Source organism: Dipodomys spectabilis, unplaced genomic scaffold (genome assembly GCF_019054845.1).
Source record: "Dipodomys spectabilis isolate Male_0828 unplaced genomic scaffold, ASM1905484v1 ptg000069l, whole genome shotgun sequence".
In the NCBI taxonomy this organism is placed as follows: Eukaryota; Metazoa; Chordata; class Mammalia; order Rodentia; family Heteromyidae; genus Dipodomys; species Dipodomys spectabilis.
In genome coordinates, this window is record NW_024870746.1 from 22,591,458 (window position 1) to 22,611,657 (window position 20,200).

Sequence of the window (20,200 nt, forward strand, 5' to 3'; positions counted from 1 at the left end):
GGTGCTGGGGAAGTCACCAGTAGGGGTATTGATCGGGATTGCTCGGGAGAACTCAGCACACCTCCTCCTTCCTGCACTCCTGCTAGCACGAGGCGTGACTTCCAACCCAGGGCCCAGCCATCTGCTCCCCTGCCAGCTTGTGTGCTCAGCCCTTGATTAAGTGGGAAGCCAGTCTCAACACCCAGCCTAATGAACGAACTCTGCACCTTCTTCCCGTTTGCTCACCCCCCAGCCTGCACACCTCCCATATTGCTGGGAGCTCTCCCTATCTCACCAGATTATCTGTCCACTTGTAAAAACTCACTGTAGGCCAATGGGCCACAGTTGAATCCGAGTGCCAAACGGGCCCTCAACCTGATCTTTTAGGGAATAATGCAATGTTGGCTTTTACATAAAAGAGTACACTAACTAAAAGGTTAATCCCTAGATCTCTCTGCTAGACATTCAGTTTATTACACACACGCACACACACACACACACACACACTAGCTACTGCGGTGATCAGAGACCTGGGCAGCATCGCCCACAAGACTTTAGAGATGATCCAATCCAACTTCCTACTGTACAGATAAAACTAAAGCCAGGAAAGGGAAAGCACAGAACCCAAGGGTGCATAGCTAGGTGGCTGGCCAAGCTGACTCCTGGCCTAGCACTTTGACATGGTTATGATGAGCCATTTACTATAACTGGATGAGTGAGAGGGGCAGGGATGAAGCCTGGCCCAGCCTCTCACCAGAAGGTTTGCTATCTCCTCAGGATCGTCTGCGAGATGGGCCATGCCCTCATAGGAACCACCTCTGGGCCCGTGCGCCTGTGCATAGGGGAGTGTAAGCCAGAGTTCATGACCAAGTCCCACCAGCAGTACACCTTCGTGGTAAGTATTGGGACTGGGACTGGGCCACAGAGAGCAACAAAGGCACAGGTGTACTCTCCCAGGGAGACCCACATGCTGTCCCAGGTTGGGCAGTCCCAGACCTTTCAGACTAAAGACCAGAAAAAAAGGATCGTGACCTCATTGCTTACAACCCTATCATTCTGGAGTATAATGGACATGGGAATAACAAAAGCTGTAGAGAACCAAGTCTTAACAGGCCACAGGTCAGAAGCCAAACAAAGCCAAATGCACCCTTACTTAGAAAGTAGATGAGTGTAGAGGAACCTGCCATTTGTCCTCCAGTGTGATATCTTGGTCTTATTCCAGCCCAACAAGGATGAGCCCATGAGGGGGTCTAATTAAACAGGTCTATATTGATCTACGTGATTTGTCTCCTGCCAAGGCTATTTTCATGGGAGTTTAGGAGAGTCGCTGAATCTGGCAGAGGCATGTCTCTATGTATAGGACCAGGAGAGAGGACATCAGAGATGGTCACTCTGTGTGTCAGTGTGGTTACACACGTGTATGCCTGTCACACCTGAAGGCACACCCGCATGCTTAGACAACAGGTGTAGCCTCATGAAGGCTTTCGACAAGGCTGGCACTGGCTTCTCACCGAATCAATATTTGTTTCTGAGGACCTGGTGCCTGCCTGGGCTAAATTCATACAAAATCGATAACTTGCTTCTGGGATCCTCAAGTCCCTTTTTCTAGCACTTACCACCCTTGCCACATCAAGTACTTCATTAAAAAGTGTTAACACTAGCGGATGGGGTCAAACCAGCCTTGCTAAGAGTTTTGAAAAAATCGTTAGGCCACAAAATTCTCTTCTCTCTAAAGCATTTTAACTGCTTATTTTTAGAGTTTCCAGACTCTGGCGTCTCATCTTGGCATCTAGCTTTTACTCATGCTTTTCTCTCTTAGTTGGAAAGAACCACAGCCTGTCTGCTGACAAATATTCCATCTCCCCCACCCTGGGAAGATGAGATGCAAAGATAGAAGGACAAGATGGAGAGAGAACTGTAGATGACACAGATGGGAGGGGCCTTAAGGGTAATCTAGCCCACCCTCCTCCCTTGACAAGGGAACAGCAGATGTCCACAATGATCCTAAACTTTGCCTTGGGGCCTGCAGCTAGTGAGTGGCTAATGCAGGCTAGAATTCATACCTGTGCCGTTGCTCAGTTGAATGCACTTTACATGCCCTTGACCTGCAGGCAATGAGTTTTAGGCTCACTGCTATAGTTTTACGAATTTACTAGAAACTCCCATCCAGTGACCCATCACCCACTTGATGAGAGTTGGAGAGGCCATGTCTAACATTTACTGACCACACCAGAAACCCTCACATGCGTACGGAAGGACAAAGAAACCTGTGTATGGGCCATTCTGGGAGCTATCGCTTCTCAGCAGCCCAACTTAGACAGGGGTGCTTTATTCAGCCTTATCGATTTTGTGCCAAAAAAACCAGGACAGGTTCTAGATAGAGAAGCATTTTCAAATGATTCTCAATTTGTAAACTAATTGATAGATTAGTCAGTGTCACTTCCGCTGTCCTTTCAGTGTTATGAGCACAAGACTCCCCAGGGAGTTAATTAATTCCAGCACACTGTCCTCTGCCTTCCCTGGAGATACCCTCAGAGAGACCCGAGTGAACACCTGGGACTACGAAGAGCAGGAAAAGTACCTCCACTCCAACACAAGGATAGTCTTTGTGTCCTCGGGTCTAGCCTGGGACCTAAAGTTGTGAATGTTTTTCTGCTTCTTTCCAAAGAACCCTTCCGTGCTGTCACTCAACCCCATCCGAGGACCAGAGTCAGGAGGTACCATGGTTACCATCACAGGCCATTACCTTGGTGCTGGGAGCAGTGTGGCTGTCTACCTGGGCAACCAGACCTGCGAGTTCTATGGGTGAGAAGCACTTGAAGGCCAAGTAGGCCATATGTCTGAGACATGCGTATGCATGTTCCTGTGTGTGTTTGTTTAGCAGCTTGGCCTGCCAATTCCATGTTACCTCCTGGGCCCAAGCACTGTCCCAACCATTGTTAGAAATACAGACCACTTGTCAGTTTATGTCCTATAGATCATTTTTTTTTTTCCGGTTGTGGTGCTTGAACTCTGGGACTGGGCACTGTCCCTGAGCATTTCAGCTCAAGGCGAGCACTCTACTACTTGAGCCACAGCGCCACTTCCAGTTTTCTGGTGGTTTATTGGAGATAAGAGTTTCAAGGCCTTTCCTTCCCTGGCTGACTTTGAACCGTGATCTTCAGACCTCAGCCTCCTGAGTAGCTAGGATTATAGGTATGAGCCACCAACGCCAGGCTTAGATCACAACTTTTATTTATTTTGGGTCCGGTAGTGGGGCCTGAACTCTGGGCCTGGGTGCTGTCCCTCAGCTCTTCAGCTCAAGGCTAGCTCTCTACCACTTGAGCCACAGTGCCACTTCCGGTTTTTTTCTTTTTTTGCTTATGTGGTGCTGAGGAATCGAACCCAGGGCCTCATGTGTGCAAGGCTAGCGCTCTACCACTGAGCCACCTTCCCAGCCCTAGATCACAACTTTTAAAGGTCACTGAAAAGGACTCCTGTTGAATCTCTAGTCACCATGAGGAACTACATCCACTGAGTTCCCTAAGAGGACCTGGGAAATATGGAGGCTGCATAGACTTGTACTCTCAGCATCTCTTGTGCATTAAAAAAAAAAAAAAACAATCAGCCCCTCCCCTCCCCTCCCATGACCGGCATACACAGTTTTCTGAGTGGTTTACTGGAGATAAGAGTTTCATGGACGCCAGGCGCTGGTGGCTCACGCCTGTAATCCTAGCTACTCAGGAGGCTGAGATCTGAGGATCATGGTTCAAAGCCAGCCCGGGCAGAAAAGTCCATGAGTCTCTTATCGCCAATAAACCACTGGAAGTGGCGCTGTGGCTCAAGCGGTAAAGCGCTTACCTTGAACTGAAGAGCTCAGGGATAGCACCCAAGCCCAGAGTTCAAGCCCCACAACCAACCAAAAAAAAAAAAATCCTACTCTTGTCAGTTATACCCGGGAAGCCTGGAAATACGAAGACCTGGAGAGAGTTTGGAAAGAATCCATAGATAAGAACCCAGTTGGTGTAGTGTGACCCGTCTGATAATCTCCTTGCACTATAAACTCTGCCGGAGCAATCCTTGTGTGCTTGTCACTGTGTGTGGTTGATTCTAAGTGATATGTGTTGACAGCCTGATGCCTTGGTTTCTCATAGTCTAGAAAAGTCCAGAAAAGAAGAACTCCTCCATAGTTTATGGAGCCCGGTCCTTACCCCACACTCTCCAACCCCATCCAACGTGTTCCCTCCCCGCTAGGGTTGGGTCTCAGGTGGGAAGGAGGCACTGATGGGTGCCGATGGGGGAGTGTGTGCTGTCACAGGGAGCAGCTCGGACCAAGGGACGTACCTTTCCAACTTGAGTCGACCTTGCCTATCATTTTTAACCCTCCCGCTTCTCCCCCATCAGGAGATCAATGAATGAGATCGTGTGTGTGTCGCCTCCATCATCCAACGGCCTGGGCGCAGTGCCTGTGTCTGTGAGTGTTGACAGAGCGCGTGTGGATAACAGCCTGCAGTTTGAGTACATCGATGACCCCCGGGTGCAGCGCATTGAGCCGGAGTGGAGCATCACCAGGTGAGGTGGAGACGGGGAGCTTTGTAAATGCCGAGCCCTGCAGCACAAGGGCAGCTCGTGATAGTGGGAGAGAGGCGCACGGGAGCAGGTTCAAGGGAGGGTTTCCCTAACCAGCCTCTGCTTTGTTCCCACAAGTGGCCACACACCACTGACCATCACAGGCTTCAACCTGGATGTCATTCAGGAGCCAAGGATCCGAGTCAAGTTTAATGGCAAAGAATCTGTCAATGTAAGTAACCCTTGGTCTGGCCCTGCCTGACCAATCATTGCGATGCCATAAGCCAGTGGTCAGGAAGGGAAACACCTGGATACTGGAAAGGGAAGTTGGTGTGCAACTCGGAGTTGGGATACACGGTCCCAAATAGCTGATCCTTACAATGTAGTTGATAATTACAGTGTAATTTCTTGTCAAAAGATGATCTAGTGAGCATATAAAAGTCCTGGCTTCTGAGCTGATGATACAGCACAAAAGGGCTCCTGTTATAGGCTAATGTTCACTTGGAAGTCAAAAGGGAAGCAGTATGGGAAGTGGAAGGGAATGCTGGCTCCACCCACAGACATTTCTGGATTGGAAGCAGGACTCTACCAGCTATTAGCTGCACATCCATGATCAAGTCATTTGACCTCTCTATCCTGTGCTGCTCAGCGGTGGATGCTAACGATAAGACCTAGCTTAATGTCCAGCTCATGGCCAGCAGGTACTTGATAAATATTAGTTATTGCATACAGATAATTCTGGCCCAGACTGATCATTTTACTAAACCTCTTTATAGGGCCTGGCCATGTAATTAAAATTTTTCTCACTATGGATTTTTGTGATTGGTTTTCTTTAAAAAGAAAGAAAGTAAGAAGAGGGCTGGGAAGGTGGCTCAGTGGTAGAGTGCTTGCCTTGCATGCATGAGGCGCTGGGTTCGATTCCTCAGCACCACATAAGCAGAAAAAAAGCCAGAAGTGGCGCTGTGGCTCAAGTGGTAGAGTGCTCACCTTGAGCTGAAGAGCTGAGGGACAGCGCTCAGGCCCAGAGTTCAGGCCCCACAACCGACAAAAAAAGAAAAGAAAAAGAAATACTATTATTTTGATAAAGCAGAATGTCATGTCTTATTATAAAGTTTTAAGTTCGTTCTGGAGGCCCTGTTGCACTCCTTTTAGTCAACGTTTTCTGAAAGATTATTGTATTCATAATTACAATCCAGGAGGTGCTGTCATGGCCATTATTTTTGATGCATTTTTACTAGCATGACTGCTCCAACCTGCAGGGGCTTGTCAAGGCTAAGATGGAGATGCAGAAGATGGTATTGGGTCTCTGGTTTTATCCCTGAGACATATTCCTAGTATGCTGAGAGACTCCCTTTAGAAACTTCTAGCACAATACCGCAGGGTGCTAGAAGGCTGGACCTGGAAAAGGCTCAGGGCTTACCTACTCCAACCCCCACTTACTGCAGAGCTGAGGGAACCTAAAGCCAGAATGGATGAATGACTGGTCCCCAGTAATTAAGGTGACTTGTGGCAGGACCGAGCTAGCTAGCTCCCACGCTTCTAGGCTCTTCCTAACTAGACTGTGTGAAATGCTGTTGGGCCTGACATTCTGATCATGCCAGACAGGTGGCGGCACCTGTACCCATCATGGTTACCATCCTTTGGGCTAGGTGAGCCCACACACCGCTTCTTCCAAGTCAGAGTTTGGTCCATGGGGAAAGCTAGAGCCCTAATCCATTTCCTTCCATCCCTCCCAGTAGTTCAGTGTTCCCAGGAGCTCACACATCTGCCAAACCCCAGGTCCCTTAGGAAGAGGTGAAGGATGGGAATAGCAACAGTGAATGCTCTCTTAGAATGGGTAAACCACCCCTCCCCCGAGAAAATCAGGTACATGTTTTAATTATTAATCAGACATGGCAAGGCCAAAGACAGTTTGTCATACGCACAGATCAGATCCCAAGAAAAGAGGGCCATACCATGCCCAGGGGACCACAAGGGGAAGCTGTAAGTCTGGAAGAAGACAGGAGAGGACAAGGGTGGTGTCCTCAGGAAGGAACAGGTGCTGCAGGATCCATGGACTACAGACTGGCTAGCTGGCGTCATTTCAGCTGGTCCTATCGACGTCTGAAATACCAGGGCTGTCCTTGCTTGTTCTTCTACTGAGTCCTGGGGTGATTAGGGCCTGTGGACAGGAACTGGAGTGTGAAAGGAGGTACTTGGGGGTTGGGATTGGGTCTGGGGTTTTGCCTTTGTCAGGCCTGCTGGCAGGCAAGCTTCTTGCTGTCTCTAGGAACTAGACAGTCCAGGGAAGCCAGTCAGCAGACCCCAGATGTGAGAACACCACTAAACAGAAGATAAGAGGCAAAACAAATACCACACATGACTAACCAGGGTGACCCTCAAGGGCTCCAGCTGGGTTCCTGGGGAAGCCACTGGGAGAGAAGCCAGGGCAGGAAAGCTTCCTGGTACCTGACATTCCAGCAGAAGGCTCAGGGGCAAGACCCCTTTCCTTTAGTCTCCCCAACACTCATCATCTCCTCCCTGGCTGCCCGTCAGTTCCATATACCCTGATCCCGTGATCACAGCATTTCAGGACACTAAGATATAAGTCCACCTTCTGGAGCATTGGGCTTGGGGGGGGTGGCGGGGGTGGGGAGACCCGAGCTTCCTGTCCTGGAATGGACAGGCTGACAGGCCTGGAGGAAAGGCATGTGGGAATTCAATGTCCATCAGGCCTGTCCTCACTGTGGGGAGCTCTAAACCACTGTCCTACGCCTCTGCTTGTGGAACACTGGCAAAACAGCTCTTTGTCCCATGTGAGCCCTAGCCCATCTTTGGGGCCCACCTCGGATTTCACAGCCAACTCACTGGATATTAAGGAGAGCCAAACCACCAAAGCCAAATGAATATTTGGCAAATGGAGCACGACACAGCACGGAACAGGAGGCACACAGAGACCTCTTGATTAAAAATGATCTACTTAGAGCCAGGATATAGCACAATCACATAGCGCTTTCCTAGCAAGTGTAACATCCTGGGTTTGATCCCCAGAGCCAAAAGAAAAGAACACAATCATGTTTTATAATAATGCTTATTTGCACAGGGCTCCCTGGGCTAGAAACCTGGGAGGAGCAGGAGCATGGGACACATACTGAGGCTGGGGATCTTCCTTGCAGGGCCAGGAATGCAATTCTCTCATGAACCCTACCTTGCCTTTTCTGTGCTCCAATGTTCCCAGCTGCCATAGGAGAGAGACATTGAGTTGGAAAGGGGCCGCTGACATGTGTCATAAAAAGAGTAGGAACAGGTACTGACTCCAGCTACAGTGGGATGGTATAGTGAGCTGTTGGTTCAAACTCTTGAGTTCCTTCCAGACAGGGAGGGTTGACTTGGACTGTGAGGTTCTGATATCGTCTATACAAATATCCACTCTTCTGCAATTTCACACTCCATCTTGTTCCTGAACACGAAGCCCTACCTAGTGTGCACTTCTTGGCTAGACACACATGTGTGCACACACACACACACACACACACGTGTGCACATACACATTCACACAGACCTGCCAAGACAGCATGTACTTGTGGGGACTACATTCTCAGATCTATCTCAGCGCCCCCTTGGCAGTTCCTGTTGTTCCTAAGCCTCCAGAACTGAAACTTGGTGGTGCTGAGTGACAGCCAAGAGGCAAGCGGGCAGACGTGCGGGTTTTCTTCCCCAGCTGTATGTGGTCTTGTAGTGGTTGCTTCAGTCTGGCTGCCGCCTTGGCCAGCCCCAGAGCTAAACCACCGGAGGAGAATTGGCCTAGATTTTGCTAAACTGGGGGCCAACACAGCTAGAATTTTAAATGACAGACCAAAGTCTACCAAGAGAAAAAAAGAAAAGAAAAGATATTGTAAACCCAGTGCCAATTCCAAGGCACTACTCCAGTGTAGGATTAAGGATCTGTGGCTAGGGAAAAGAAAGAGGCTCTGAGTAAGATGTGGCCTGAGTTACAGGATCCTGTTTACATATCAACAAGCACTAATTACACTTCTACTATGCCCTGGGAAAAGTGCTCCTCTCCCACTTCCTGTTACATACTACACACACACACACACACATATATACTTATGTGCCCACATCCCCAGATGAAAGAACCAATGTTTCCCATCCATTCGTTCATCTCACAGTGTCATGTCTCTATGGTGTCCCAGGGCCTCTGCTGGGCCCATCTTATAATCATTGGTTAATTTGTAGTCTACCCCTTGCCTCTGTGATTACTTCAGTCCATAGCCTGGCACAAAATAGGTGCTCAAGCAAAGTTGCATGTTAATGAATGCATGTATGCGTGCATGAATGACTGGAAGAGGTTTAAATGCACCTCTCGCCTCCAAAAAGATGTCACCACCCATTTTCTTAAGCATCTCACATGCAATTAAGACAAGCAGGTAATCCCAGTGACAATCAGGAAAATCAAGCCGAGGGTAGGTGGGAGGCAGTGTGCCCTGTCCTTCCCTCCTCCCCACCCCAGTGCCTGGAACTCAAATGCTGTTTTCTGGGTTTCTTAGGTATGTAAAGTGGTGAACACAACCACCCTGACCTGCCTGGCACCCTCTCTCACCACGGACTACCGCCCAGGCCTAGACACTGTGGAGAGGCCAGATGAATTTGGGTTTCTCTTTAACAACGTCCAGTCCTTGCTTGTTTACAATGACACCAAGTTCATCTACTACCCCAACCCAACATTTGAACTGCTCAGCCCTACTGGAGTCTTGGATCAGAAGCCGGGATCACCCATCATCCTAAAGGTAGGGGAGCACAGGGAGGCAGTTCCCAGCCCAGGCAATGAGGGAACAGAACACCTCCACCCCTCCCGCTCCCTGGCCTTCTGCTTCTTCTGTCTGCACATGTGGACCCCCAAATCCACAGAGCTCATTGATAAACAGCCATGCACTGATGATACCTTTGGCACTTGGGATTCTCAAATGAATAATACTTTGAAATCTTTTTCTTGAGCACTGGGGGATAGGTTCTGAGTGGCTTGGCAGCAACAGATCTTCCATTTCATAGGCCATCTCCTTGGCCACGTAACCACACACACAGTCTTCTGGTATCACATGTCCGAAAGCCTGGTGGCTGCACCATTTTGACTCATACCCCATTGTAGCTCTCCCTCCTCCCTCTCAATTTTCTTCTTGGATAGTGTTTTGTCTCTCCCTATTTCCTGCTTGCTTTCTTTTCCTTTCTTTCTGTGTCTGCATGTATGCACAGCTCTGTCCCTGAGCTTTTTTTTTTTTTTGGGGGGGGGGGTCCAGTCGTGGGGCCTGAACTCTGGGCCTGGACGCTGTCCCTCAGCTCTTCAGCTCAAGGCTAGCGCTCTACCACTTGAGCCACAGCACCACTTCCGGCTTTTTTCTTTTTGCTTATGTGGTGCTGAGGAATCAAACCCAGGGCCTCATGCATGCAAGGAAAGTGCTCTACCTCTGAGCCACCTTCCTAGCCCCTCCCTGAGCTTTTTTGCACAAGGTTAGAGCTCTACTTAAGTCACAGTTCCACTTTTGGCGCTTTTTTTTTTTTTTTTTTTTTTTTTTTGCTGTTTAATTGGAGATAAGAGTCTTATGAACTTCCCTGCCTGGGTTGACTTCTAACTATGATCCTCAGATCTCAGCCTTCTGAGTAGGTAGGATTACAGAATGAGCCCTTGATGCCTGCCATCCTTGCTTTCTTCTTTACATTTATTCCTTCTTCTCTCTTTTTTCCGTCTTTCTAAACTGTAGCTGGCCATTAGAAGGCCCCTCCAAAACTTCTGTGGAGGGATCTTTCCTTGGTTTTCCCATTGCTGCCCTTCCCTGGCCTCCTTTAAATCTCTTTTTAATGAGGCAATTAACTCCTGCAGGCATGTGTCAATTATTCTTTTTAAGATTACCGTTCTCTACAGGGCAAAAACCTCTGCCCTCCAGCCTCTGGAGGGGCCAAACTCAACTACACGGTGCTGATTGGAGAAACCCCTTGTGCCGTCACCGTGTCTGAGACGCAGCTCCTGTGCGAACCTCCCAACCTCACGGGGCAGCACAAGGTCATGGTGAGTGAGCCTTCTTCCTCCATTCTCACCTCTCCACCCCCTCCCTGTGTGCATGTGGCTCCATCTTCCAACCCACACCCTCTGTACCTCCTCATCTCCATGTCCTGCATTAAAGCGGAGAGAAGTGGAGGACACAAGAAGTCAAAGCAGTTGCCAAAAGCAGGAAGTCTCTCTGTGTGCACATCTGCACTCTGTGTGTGTATGTATGTATAAGTATGTGTGTGTGCTTGTCTGTCATGTCCTCCCTGACTGACACGGCCTGCCAGGGCTCTACACCTGTGTGGATCCATGTGTATGATGCACAGGTGCACGTCGGTGGGATGGTGTTCTCGCCTGGCTCGGTGAGTGTCATCTCAGACAGCTTGCTGACGCTGCCCGCCATCGTCAGCATCGCAGCGGGCGGCAGCCTGCTCATCATCATCGTCATCATCGTCCTCATCGCCTACAAGCGCAAGTCTCGGGAAAATGACCTCACGCTCAAGCGACTCCAGATGCAGATGGACAACTTGGAGTCGCGCGTGGCCCTGGAGTGTAAGGAAGGTGAGTGGAGATGCACCCTCTCCAGCCCCGTCTTTTGGCACCAACCTTCCCAATCGCCTCCTTGCTCTTCCTGCTCCACGTCTTTATATCCCACTTGGACCTGCTTTTTTCCAGAAACTTCCCTTGCCCCCAGGATCAAAGAAGGCCTATGAAGAATGTCCATGGGGAGGGGCCCAGGTCTACCTATATTACCCGGATCTGATTCAACCCACAACCTAGCAGTTCCATTCTGCCTCTCTCCTTATCTCAGGCTACATCCTCCAAATAGCAATGTCTGGCTCCTAAACATTTGCAGATGCGTCTTTCCCATGTGAGGGAGCAGCAGCAAGGACAGCAGAGAGCACCCCTCCTCCTTCCCACCCAATATCTGCCCACCCCCACCCCCCACCAGGGTTTGTTTTCTATCTCTGTCAGTGCTGCAGGCCGGGCTGCACGCTCTGAAGGCCGTGCTTGCCGATGGCCTTGGCCATGAATGTGTGTAGGAGCGGAGATTGTGTTTTCTCCCGTCTTCCCACGCAGCCACAGCCATGAGGTGACGAGTGTACCTGGCATTCTCTCGGGCTGAGGACCTGGCAGGCTCTCTGGGAAAACATCTCAATTAGGAATCAAACATTTCTCCTTTTACTACAAATGGCATTCTGGGAAACAAGCCCTCTGCTGGATGAAAGGGAAGAGTTGTGCTGGGAAAGGTGGCCTAGACTCCTTCTGGCACCAGCCTGCAGAGTCTGGGTACCCAGAAGACAGGCCTGCCCCTGGGGCGAGACCTCAAAGGCCCTTTACTCCCTGTTTGCTGGCCATCTGGTAGCCAAGGCAACCCAAAGCTTTTATATCTTAATTTATTTTCTGGCTTGGGAAAAGGTAGCAATTTTCCTGTTCTAGTCTTGCCTGGAACCCCTTGTCCAAGCCATTTTTTTCCCCCAGACTCCAGCACCTCTATGATCTTGACTGAATGGCCTAAGTCATGGTGTTCTCTTTTCTTCCCTTTAGCTACATTTACACTATGTACAAAGACAATTTTTAAAACGCTGCTAAGCATACAAATTCATATAAAAGCCTGTAACCCTTAGCTACTCAGGAGGCTGAGATCTGAGGATCGCAGGTCAAAGCCAGCCCAGGATGAAAAGTCCCTGTGAGACTCTTATCTCCAATTAACACCAGAAAACCGGAAGTGGCTCAAAGTGGTAAGGCACTCTAGCTTTGAGCAAAAGAGCTCAGGGACAGCATCCAGGCCCTGAGTTCAAGCCCCAACAACTGGCAGGAAAAAAAAAATAAAAAATAAAAATAATCATACAAAAATCGCTTATCTCCTCACCACTTAAGAAATACAGTGTGTTAGTCAGCTTTCCATCCCCATAACAAGTACCTGAGTTAATCAACCTGTAAATAGGAAAGGTTGGTGCCGGCTCACAGTTGTGGAGGTTGCAGCCTATGATAGGTTGGTACTGTTGCTCTCAGACCTGTGGGTAAGGCAGCACAGCATGCTTAGAGCAGGTGGCTGAGCAAAACCCTTTACCTTTCTCTAGCACACCCTCAGTCCCCTAAAGACCTCCCACTATGCCTCACTTCTCAAAGGTTCCACTGCCTCCTAATAGCATCAAGCCTGGAGCCATGCCCGTAACACACAGGCCTTTGGGATGCTTAAAATACCAACTGTAGCGGGCAGCCTACGAAGCTCTTCCCCCAGACACATCCTTCTACCCTCACCATCTCTGTACCCTAGATTTCCCTCCTTCACTCCCCCAACTGGAGTACCCCCCTGAGCCTCCCTGTCTCTGATCACTTCTCACAGCTTTCGCCGAGCTCCAGACAGACATCAACGAGCTAACCAGTGACCTGGACCGCTCAGGAATCCCCTACCTAGACTATCGCACCTACGCTATGCGAGTCCTGTTTCCAGGCATCGAGGATCATCCTGTCCTGCGTGAGCTGGAGGTAATGCCTGTCTCCCAGGGTCCATCCCACCAACAGGGACACAGGCCGGGGTTTCCTAAGAATTCCAGGTGGGACCTACGTAAAGTTGGGAGTCAGAAGGGACCAACAGGTCAAAAACACATGGCAGCTATAGGCTATCAGGAAAATGACAGCCAAGCATTTGAGGATAATTCCAGAGTAGGGCTTGGGATGGTCATGTTTCAAATCAATGGCTGAAATTAATGAAGATCTGGCCTTACTCGAGAAAGGATTGAAGGTGGTTTAAAGAAGGACGTGGGATTCCATGGGTTTGCTGGTTTGATTTATTCGTGATAAATCAGGAAAGGGCAATAAACTGGGAAGACTAATAAACTGAAGATATGTGCTGGGTCGTCTCTATGGTACCCTTGGGAGAACCACATGGCCCCCAGGAGCCCAGGTCAGAGGGCAGCCGCAGGGATGGGGCTGGCCATAGATCTCATGGAAAGGAGCCCACGGCAGGTGCCAGCAGGTCCTCTGAGAACCGAGGAGGGAAGGGCAGGAGCCGTCCTCCGAGGTGTCTCTCCATGCCCACCCCCGCCCTCCAGGTGCAGGGCAATGGGCAGCAGCACGTGGAGAAAGCCCTGAAGCTGTTCGCCCAGCTCATCAACAACAAGGTGTTCCTGCTGACCTTCATCCGCACCCTGGAGCTGCAGCGCAGCTTCTCCATGCGTGACCGGGGCAACGTGGCGTCGCTCATCATGACCGGGCTGCAGGGCCGCCTGGAGTACGCCACCGACGTGCTCAAGCAGCTGCTGTCTGACCTCATCGACAAGAACCTGGAGAACAAGAACCACCCCAAGCTGCTGCTCCGGAGGTCTGACCTGTCACTGGAGGGGTGGACGGGCGCTCTCATTAGTCAGCCCCCAAACAGCACGGGGTTTCCAATCCCTGGAAATGGCAAGCCCCAGAGTAGCCGGTGTCCTCACGTCTGCCGGCGTGGAGTCTGGTGTCCCCAGGGATCCTGGGAGACTGCAGTGCCTAAAGCCCCCTAACGGTGGGAAGAGCACAGGTCCAGGCTTGGAGCTCAGCTTGAACCCTGGTCCTGCCACCTGCTCAACACTGTGATGATGGGCGAGACAGGCAACCTATCTGTCGTTTAGTTTCCTTTAGTTGCCTCTAGAACTGTGTGGTCCAGCCTGGTGACAACTTGCTATCTGGTACTATTACCCTAGGATCATGCTGGCCACATTCCAAGTGCTTAGTCAACAACCACACCTGTGGCTAGTGATCACCATATTGGCTCACACACAAAGAGATCGTTTCCATCATGGTTCTGTTGGATGAGGCCAGGCTGGGGATACAGTTCAGCCTGTATGCCCGATTCCTGGCTTAGAATTACCAGCCTTCTGGCCTGCTCCCGTGGCCATTTTTTCCTGATAGCAAAAAGATTAAGAGACACAGCATTCCTTGAGCTCCCCCTCACCAGAGGCCACCAGAGAGCTGAGCACAGCTCCACAGCTCTGGGCAGCAGGGATGGGAACATGCTACCTCCATTCACCCCCCCCCTCCTTCCTCAGCCTTCTGTTCCTGAGGTCTCAGGCTTACAGGCCCACGTGGGGCAAGGAGGAAGAATGGCTTTGCTTTCTGAGCACCGAGCCCCCATCCTGCCAATCTGAGCATTAGAAACTCTCATTAAGAACTGTTGTATTTAAATTAGAGCTAATCTCAGACACAATGCAGAGAGAGGGTGCTGGGAGGGCCCCGGGGAGAAAGCTACAATTTCTTCTGCCATTGTCACTTTCTCCCAGGCCCAGATTGCCACACAGCCCTGGTAAATGCCTGGGATTTACTGCAACCAGAGGGTGTAATTTGCACCACGTGCGGGGAGTTAAAGTACCCCTTCGGCATCCCCCATCACTGAGGGTCTGTCACAGCCGCTTTGTTTCTCCCCAAGTCCCCAGATCTGCAGCCTGGGGGTGGGGGAGGGGAAGAGGGATGGTACTTGCAGAGACAGATCCCCCGTTGGCTAAACTCTTAAGCACTGCTCTCTACCTGCAGGGCTGAGATCTGAGAGCTCACATGACAGCAGTAATATAGCTAATATTTATGTCGTGTTTACTGGCGTCTAGGCATTCTTCCTGGCATTTAAACTATATTAACTCATCCGATCCTCACAACTGTGTGTAGGGCAGATGAGATGATTGTCCACAATTAGAGATGGTGGAAAATCAAACCCAGAGGTTAAACAATGCGCCCAACGTCACTCGGACAGTACATGACAGAGCCACGATCTGAACCCAAGGCAGCCTGCCTCTGGGCATGCGGAGAGATAGGTTACCAGGTGTGCACAAATAGAGTCCGCGGGTATGCAGAAAACCTCTGAAGGCCAAGAAAAAAAAAAGCCCTGTTCATCACCCAGGGGTCCCTGGGAAGTAAGGAAGAGCCAAAGCAGCAGAGATGCGAGGTCTTGCATAGGAAATTGAGGCCCACAGAGAAGTCACCCCCCCCCGCCCCGCCCCAAGTCACACTTCTAGTTCCTGGTGGAGTCAGGATAGATTGCAGGTGTTATGGCTCCCAGTCCAGCGCTTTGTCCCACGTAACAAGCCCAGCCCCCTACCACCAACACCTTCCCCAAAGGACTCCTTCTGCCTTCCCCAGGACTGAATCCGTGGCTGAGAAGATGCTAACCAACTGGTTTGCTTTCCTCCTGCACAAGTTCCTGAAGGTGAGCGGGGACGCAGCTTGGCCTTCGGGGTGGTATGGGGACCCCAGTCTTCTGAAACAGGAAACTCCCTGGCCCAAATGCTCCCCGTGAGCCAAGCCAAGGTGGTTCTCTCCCCGACTGTCGCAGCTGCAGAGGTGGCCAGGGAGGGGACGGCTCACACCCACACTTCCCATGCCCTGCTTGTGCCCGTAGGAATGTGCAGGAGAGCCGCTCTTCATGCTCTACTGCGCCATCAAGCAGCAGATGGAGAAGGGCCCCATCGACGCCATCACCGGTGAGGCCCGCTACTCCCTGAGCGAGGACAAGCTCATCCGGCAGCAGATCGAGTACAAGACCCTGGTGAGGGACAGCGCCTGCCTGTCCTCCCTGCTGTGGTCCAAGCTGTCTTCTGTCACCTTGGACATGCTCTGTGGGGGGGGGGGGGGGCGACAGAAAAGATCCGTGAAGAGGCCAAGGGGCCCATCTGGGACGAGTCCAGGGGCCATTTGAAGTGTTTCAAGGCAAGGCTGGAGCCCCTCGCCTGCATCTCATTTTGGAGGGCCCTCTACGCCTCATTTTACCCTAGATAATATTGGAGGAGGGAGGTCACTGGTCACTCAGCATGGGGCGATGGGCATAGAAAGAATGCAAGTGTATTGGTTCCTAGTGTAGAGACGTTGGCTAAGGTCTACCAGCCCTGGACACTCTGAAACCAGTTCTAAGGTCCTTGGGTACCTCATACCAGGATCATAGTCTCTCCTAAACTATTCAGAAGCTAGAGAGTAGGTCCTGGTTCATTCAGAAAGAAGGGGGTCCAGTGACTTAGGCCCTCCTGCCGTAGGTATCAGGAAGGTGAGAGAAACTGAGGCACAAAACAACAGTGAAATATGCTCCTCCCTCCTGTAAAAAGGGCAAACCCTGGGGGTAAAGATTCCGAGGCCTCAACCCTCTCCCTCAAACTGCTTTTCAACTATGTCCTGCTCACAGCTTGATTACTCACTTGTAGATCCTGAACTGTGTGAACCCAGACAATGAGAACAGCCCAGAAATCCCAGTGAAAGTGTTAAACTGTGACACCATCACGCAAGTCAAGGAGAAGATCCTCGATGCTGTGTATAAGAATGTGCCCTACTCGCAGAGGCCCAGGGCTGTTGACATGGACTTGGGTAGGAAGCCTGGCCCCCAACGGGAGGGTGCGGGGGAAACCAGCAGCTTCCCAGAGGGTGCAGTACCTATGGAAAGGTGGGAAGGTGCCAAGCCATCAATGGCTGGGGGAGGAGGGAGGAGTACTGACTGGGTCCTGGCCAGGTACGAGCTGTAGAAAACATCTCTCCCTTTGGGCACTGCCCACTCAGATGTGGGTTTTCTGGGAAGCCCTCAGTTGCCCCTGCTGCCTGACCCCATGGAGCCAGGCATGTCTCCAAGCACAGCTTTACACAAGCTGCAGGGAGTCAGGGATGCTGGGCTCTAAGAGGAGGCAGACCAGGTGGCCCTGGCTCACAGCCCCCCCCTCACGCCACACCCACACTGCACTGTCCAACCAGAGTGGCGCCAAGGCCGGATCGCCCGGGTTGTGCTACAAGATGAAGACATCACCACCAAGATCGAAGGTGACTGGAAGCGGCTCAACACACTGATGCATTATCAGGTGAGAGGAGTCGGGCCTCTTTTTCATCTGGAGCCTCTTTACCAAGCCATCAGCCACAATAAGGACCTTAAGAGGGTTTCCTCTCTCTACTATTCTTTTCTATTGATCCTGGAGCAACAATACTTCACTGTAGCTTCTCAGCAGACTCACAGGGCAGGCAGGGATGAGAGAAAACTTAGCAAACTCTGAGTGGTTGGACTTCTCTCAGAAACAGCTTTATCTGGCCAAAGGTAAGGCCTCAATGTTTTGTTACTATGTCTCTCTACGTTTGTAGGAAGAACTGCATATTGTAAAAAATCCCTGCATCTGGACAGCTACCTGAGGGTGCCTGGTGCTTTCTCTCTCTCATGCAGCAGTGCAACAGATGCTTCTAACTATCAGTGTACTTAAGTTCTCTTCTTCTTACCTGTACCTGCCAAAGGGAGACCCTAGGGATCCCTGCCCCCGACAAGTGTATAGACTAGAATAAATATAGACAAGGATGTCTTTGCACACTGGTGGACACATTGAGTGTCTTTGGCTGAAATAGCCGAAGAACACAATTGCAGGAACGCCATCTCCCCTCCCCTCCCCTCCCATGACCGGCATTCACAGCTTGGGACGGGAGGGGTGGCGGTTCTGTAAGATTAAGCACAGGTAGTGTCTACCTTTTGGGATTCAGGAAAAGATACTAAAATAGACACTGGAAATAGAGACACAGAGGGAAATTAACCCAACCAGAGGAAGTGCCCCTGGCTACAGAACCCATGGGATTGCCTGATTCATACTATCGTCCTGTGCCCCTTGTCCCACAAAAGGAGACATGCAAAGGGGCTGGCAGGCTGGGCTTAGGAACGCTGAGCTGCCCATGGACAGCTGCCCGGAGGCCCTGGGGCTGGCCAGAAACCTCAGGGTGCACAAATGAAATTGGAGACACCCTGAATACTCCTCCCTGGGTTACATCCCCTCCCACCCCCCCACCACCCTGGGCTGATAGTCTGCCTGGATCCCAGCCCCATGTAGAGTGAAGGAGGTATAGAAGAGAAGAGACTGGGCTTCAGGAGTTGTATTGAAAGCCCCACCTCCCTGTTCTCTGATGGTGTGACTTTAATCTTTCTCAACCTTGGGCTCCTTGTCTGCAAAAAGGAGATAACAGCCCTGACTGGGGAAAGTATGAAGGTAGTTGGAAGGATTAGATACAACAGGTGAGGAGGCAGGATGTGGTACGGACCAGCTGTGATCACTCCTTGTGAATTCCACAGGCATACACACACGCACAGACAAACGCACACAACCACTACCACATCACGAGCTAAAAGATGCATCCGGGAGAACAATTGTAAAGAAGCAATTAGAGCTGAATAAGAAAGTGCAAAAGAGAACAGCACTATGCCCCAAGTCTCCTATTCCTAAAGAACAGGAGCAGGGCCATTGTGCTGCCCAGGCGATTGTTCGTAGGCTGCCCAGCCTATGGCTCCTAGCCAGAAGTAGGGAATACCCTGCCTCACAGGCTCATCACATAAAACGCTTCCAATTCCCTGATGTCATTTATCATTCATGAATTCATTCATTTCTCAAATATTTACTAAGCTTCCCTGAGTGCCAGGCACTTCCCACACGTTAGCCTTGTGTGACAGGGACAGCAAGGTGTCTTCCTCCCTTTGGAAGAAGAAGATGGTGGTGGTGCTCATGATGACAACACAAATACCAACACTTGCTGAGTGTTCACTGGGCACCAGGCAACCAGCCTTTGTGTATTTTAATGCCTTTAATAGTCCTTACAACAATCACCATAGACAACGGATTCTGCCCTTCCTGACTGCCACGGCCCAGATAGGTGCAGTCATCTACCTGACGGAAGAGGCAAAGTCAAGGTCAGATCCAGCCAGGTATCCTAACCGTGGATTTGCTCCATCTATTGGTTGAGAGAGAAAAACAAAACAAAACGAAGAACAAGAGAGATTTAGTGACGAGACCTGGAATTGAGTTCAACTGTGGTCATGTGAGTCACCTTGTAAAGCTCTTCCTTTAGGTGACAACAAACCATAGTTAATGCAATCTGTTCTCACTGGGAGTGTAAACCTTTGCCCTTGCTAAGCATTCAGGGTATCGTTTCTGGACTGTGGGTGGCAAGGAGAACTCCTGAAAGACAGAAGTAGACACACACACACACATACACACACACACACACTCCATCCCCTGTTCTGTCCTAGGGCTTTTGCTGATGGTGCAGACAGCTATCAAGTTAAGGGCTACCTCAGTTGTGAAATGATGGCTCACTGGCATCTTCCAGGCACGGGACTAATGCTCTGAAGGGCTAAAGATCCTGGAACCTTCTGTGTTCAAGTCTGGCATTGCCCTCTTGTTACCCACCCTAGAGTCAAAGGTCCTTTGAGCCCCCCACAGAAGAGAATCTGCATAATCTTAATTAACAAAGAGATGTTAAAAAACTTCCTGGGGCTCCCACAGATTTATCGGGAGGGTAAAATTAAACACCACCACTAAAACTGGCTATCAGGGAATCTCGTTAGCGCTAATGTTCATTTATAGTTTGACTTCCCAACATTTAATTCTTTTTTGGTGGGAGAGAGGGACTGACAATTTAAGACCCAGAAAGATGGTTTTATGACTGGTGTAGCTATAAATCAAACTTATAAAGTTCATAAAAATTGTTAAAATAAAAAATGGTTTAATAGGAATGTTTTATGGCCCATAACATTATTATAGCTGTTTTATTCCCTCTGCGTTAGGGGTTTAATTGGATCGCCACAATTCTGGGGATTCTCCATTTTTATTGCGTGGAGGGTAATCTTAAATCAAAATGGCCCCAAATGTCTTCAATATGGCTCCGCCTTTATCAGCCTTC

At 50.3% G+C, this 20,200-nt stretch overlaps 1 protein-coding gene across 1 annotated transcript in view; it reads left to right on the forward strand.

Moving 5' to 3' along the window:
* The window catches only part of Plxna2 (plexin A2), a 195,293-nt gene that overhangs the window by 162,342 nt on the left and 12,751 nt on the right, over window positions 1–20,200 (forward strand). Inside the window, exons 13-25 of the mRNA XM_042681944.1 lie at window positions 757–874; window positions 2,648–2,784; window positions 4,363–4,530; window positions 4,666–4,759; window positions 9,057–9,296; window positions 10,427–10,570; window positions 10,876–11,110; window positions 12,900–13,042; window positions 13,609–13,877; window positions 15,662–15,728; window positions 15,921–16,067; window positions 16,714–16,873; window positions 17,252–17,355. Of these exons, the coding sequence (XP_042537878.1) occupies window positions 757–874; window positions 2,648–2,784; window positions 4,363–4,530; window positions 4,666–4,759; window positions 9,057–9,296; window positions 10,427–10,570; window positions 10,876–11,110; window positions 12,900–13,042; window positions 13,609–13,877; window positions 15,662–15,728; window positions 15,921–16,067; window positions 16,714–16,873; window positions 17,252–17,355 (2,026 nt within the window). The remainder of the gene's footprint in view (window positions 1–756; window positions 875–2,647; window positions 2,785–4,362; window positions 4,531–4,665; window positions 4,760–9,056; window positions 9,297–10,426; window positions 10,571–10,875; window positions 11,111–12,899; window positions 13,043–13,608; window positions 13,878–15,661; window positions 15,729–15,920; window positions 16,068–16,713; window positions 16,874–17,251; window positions 17,356–20,200) is intronic.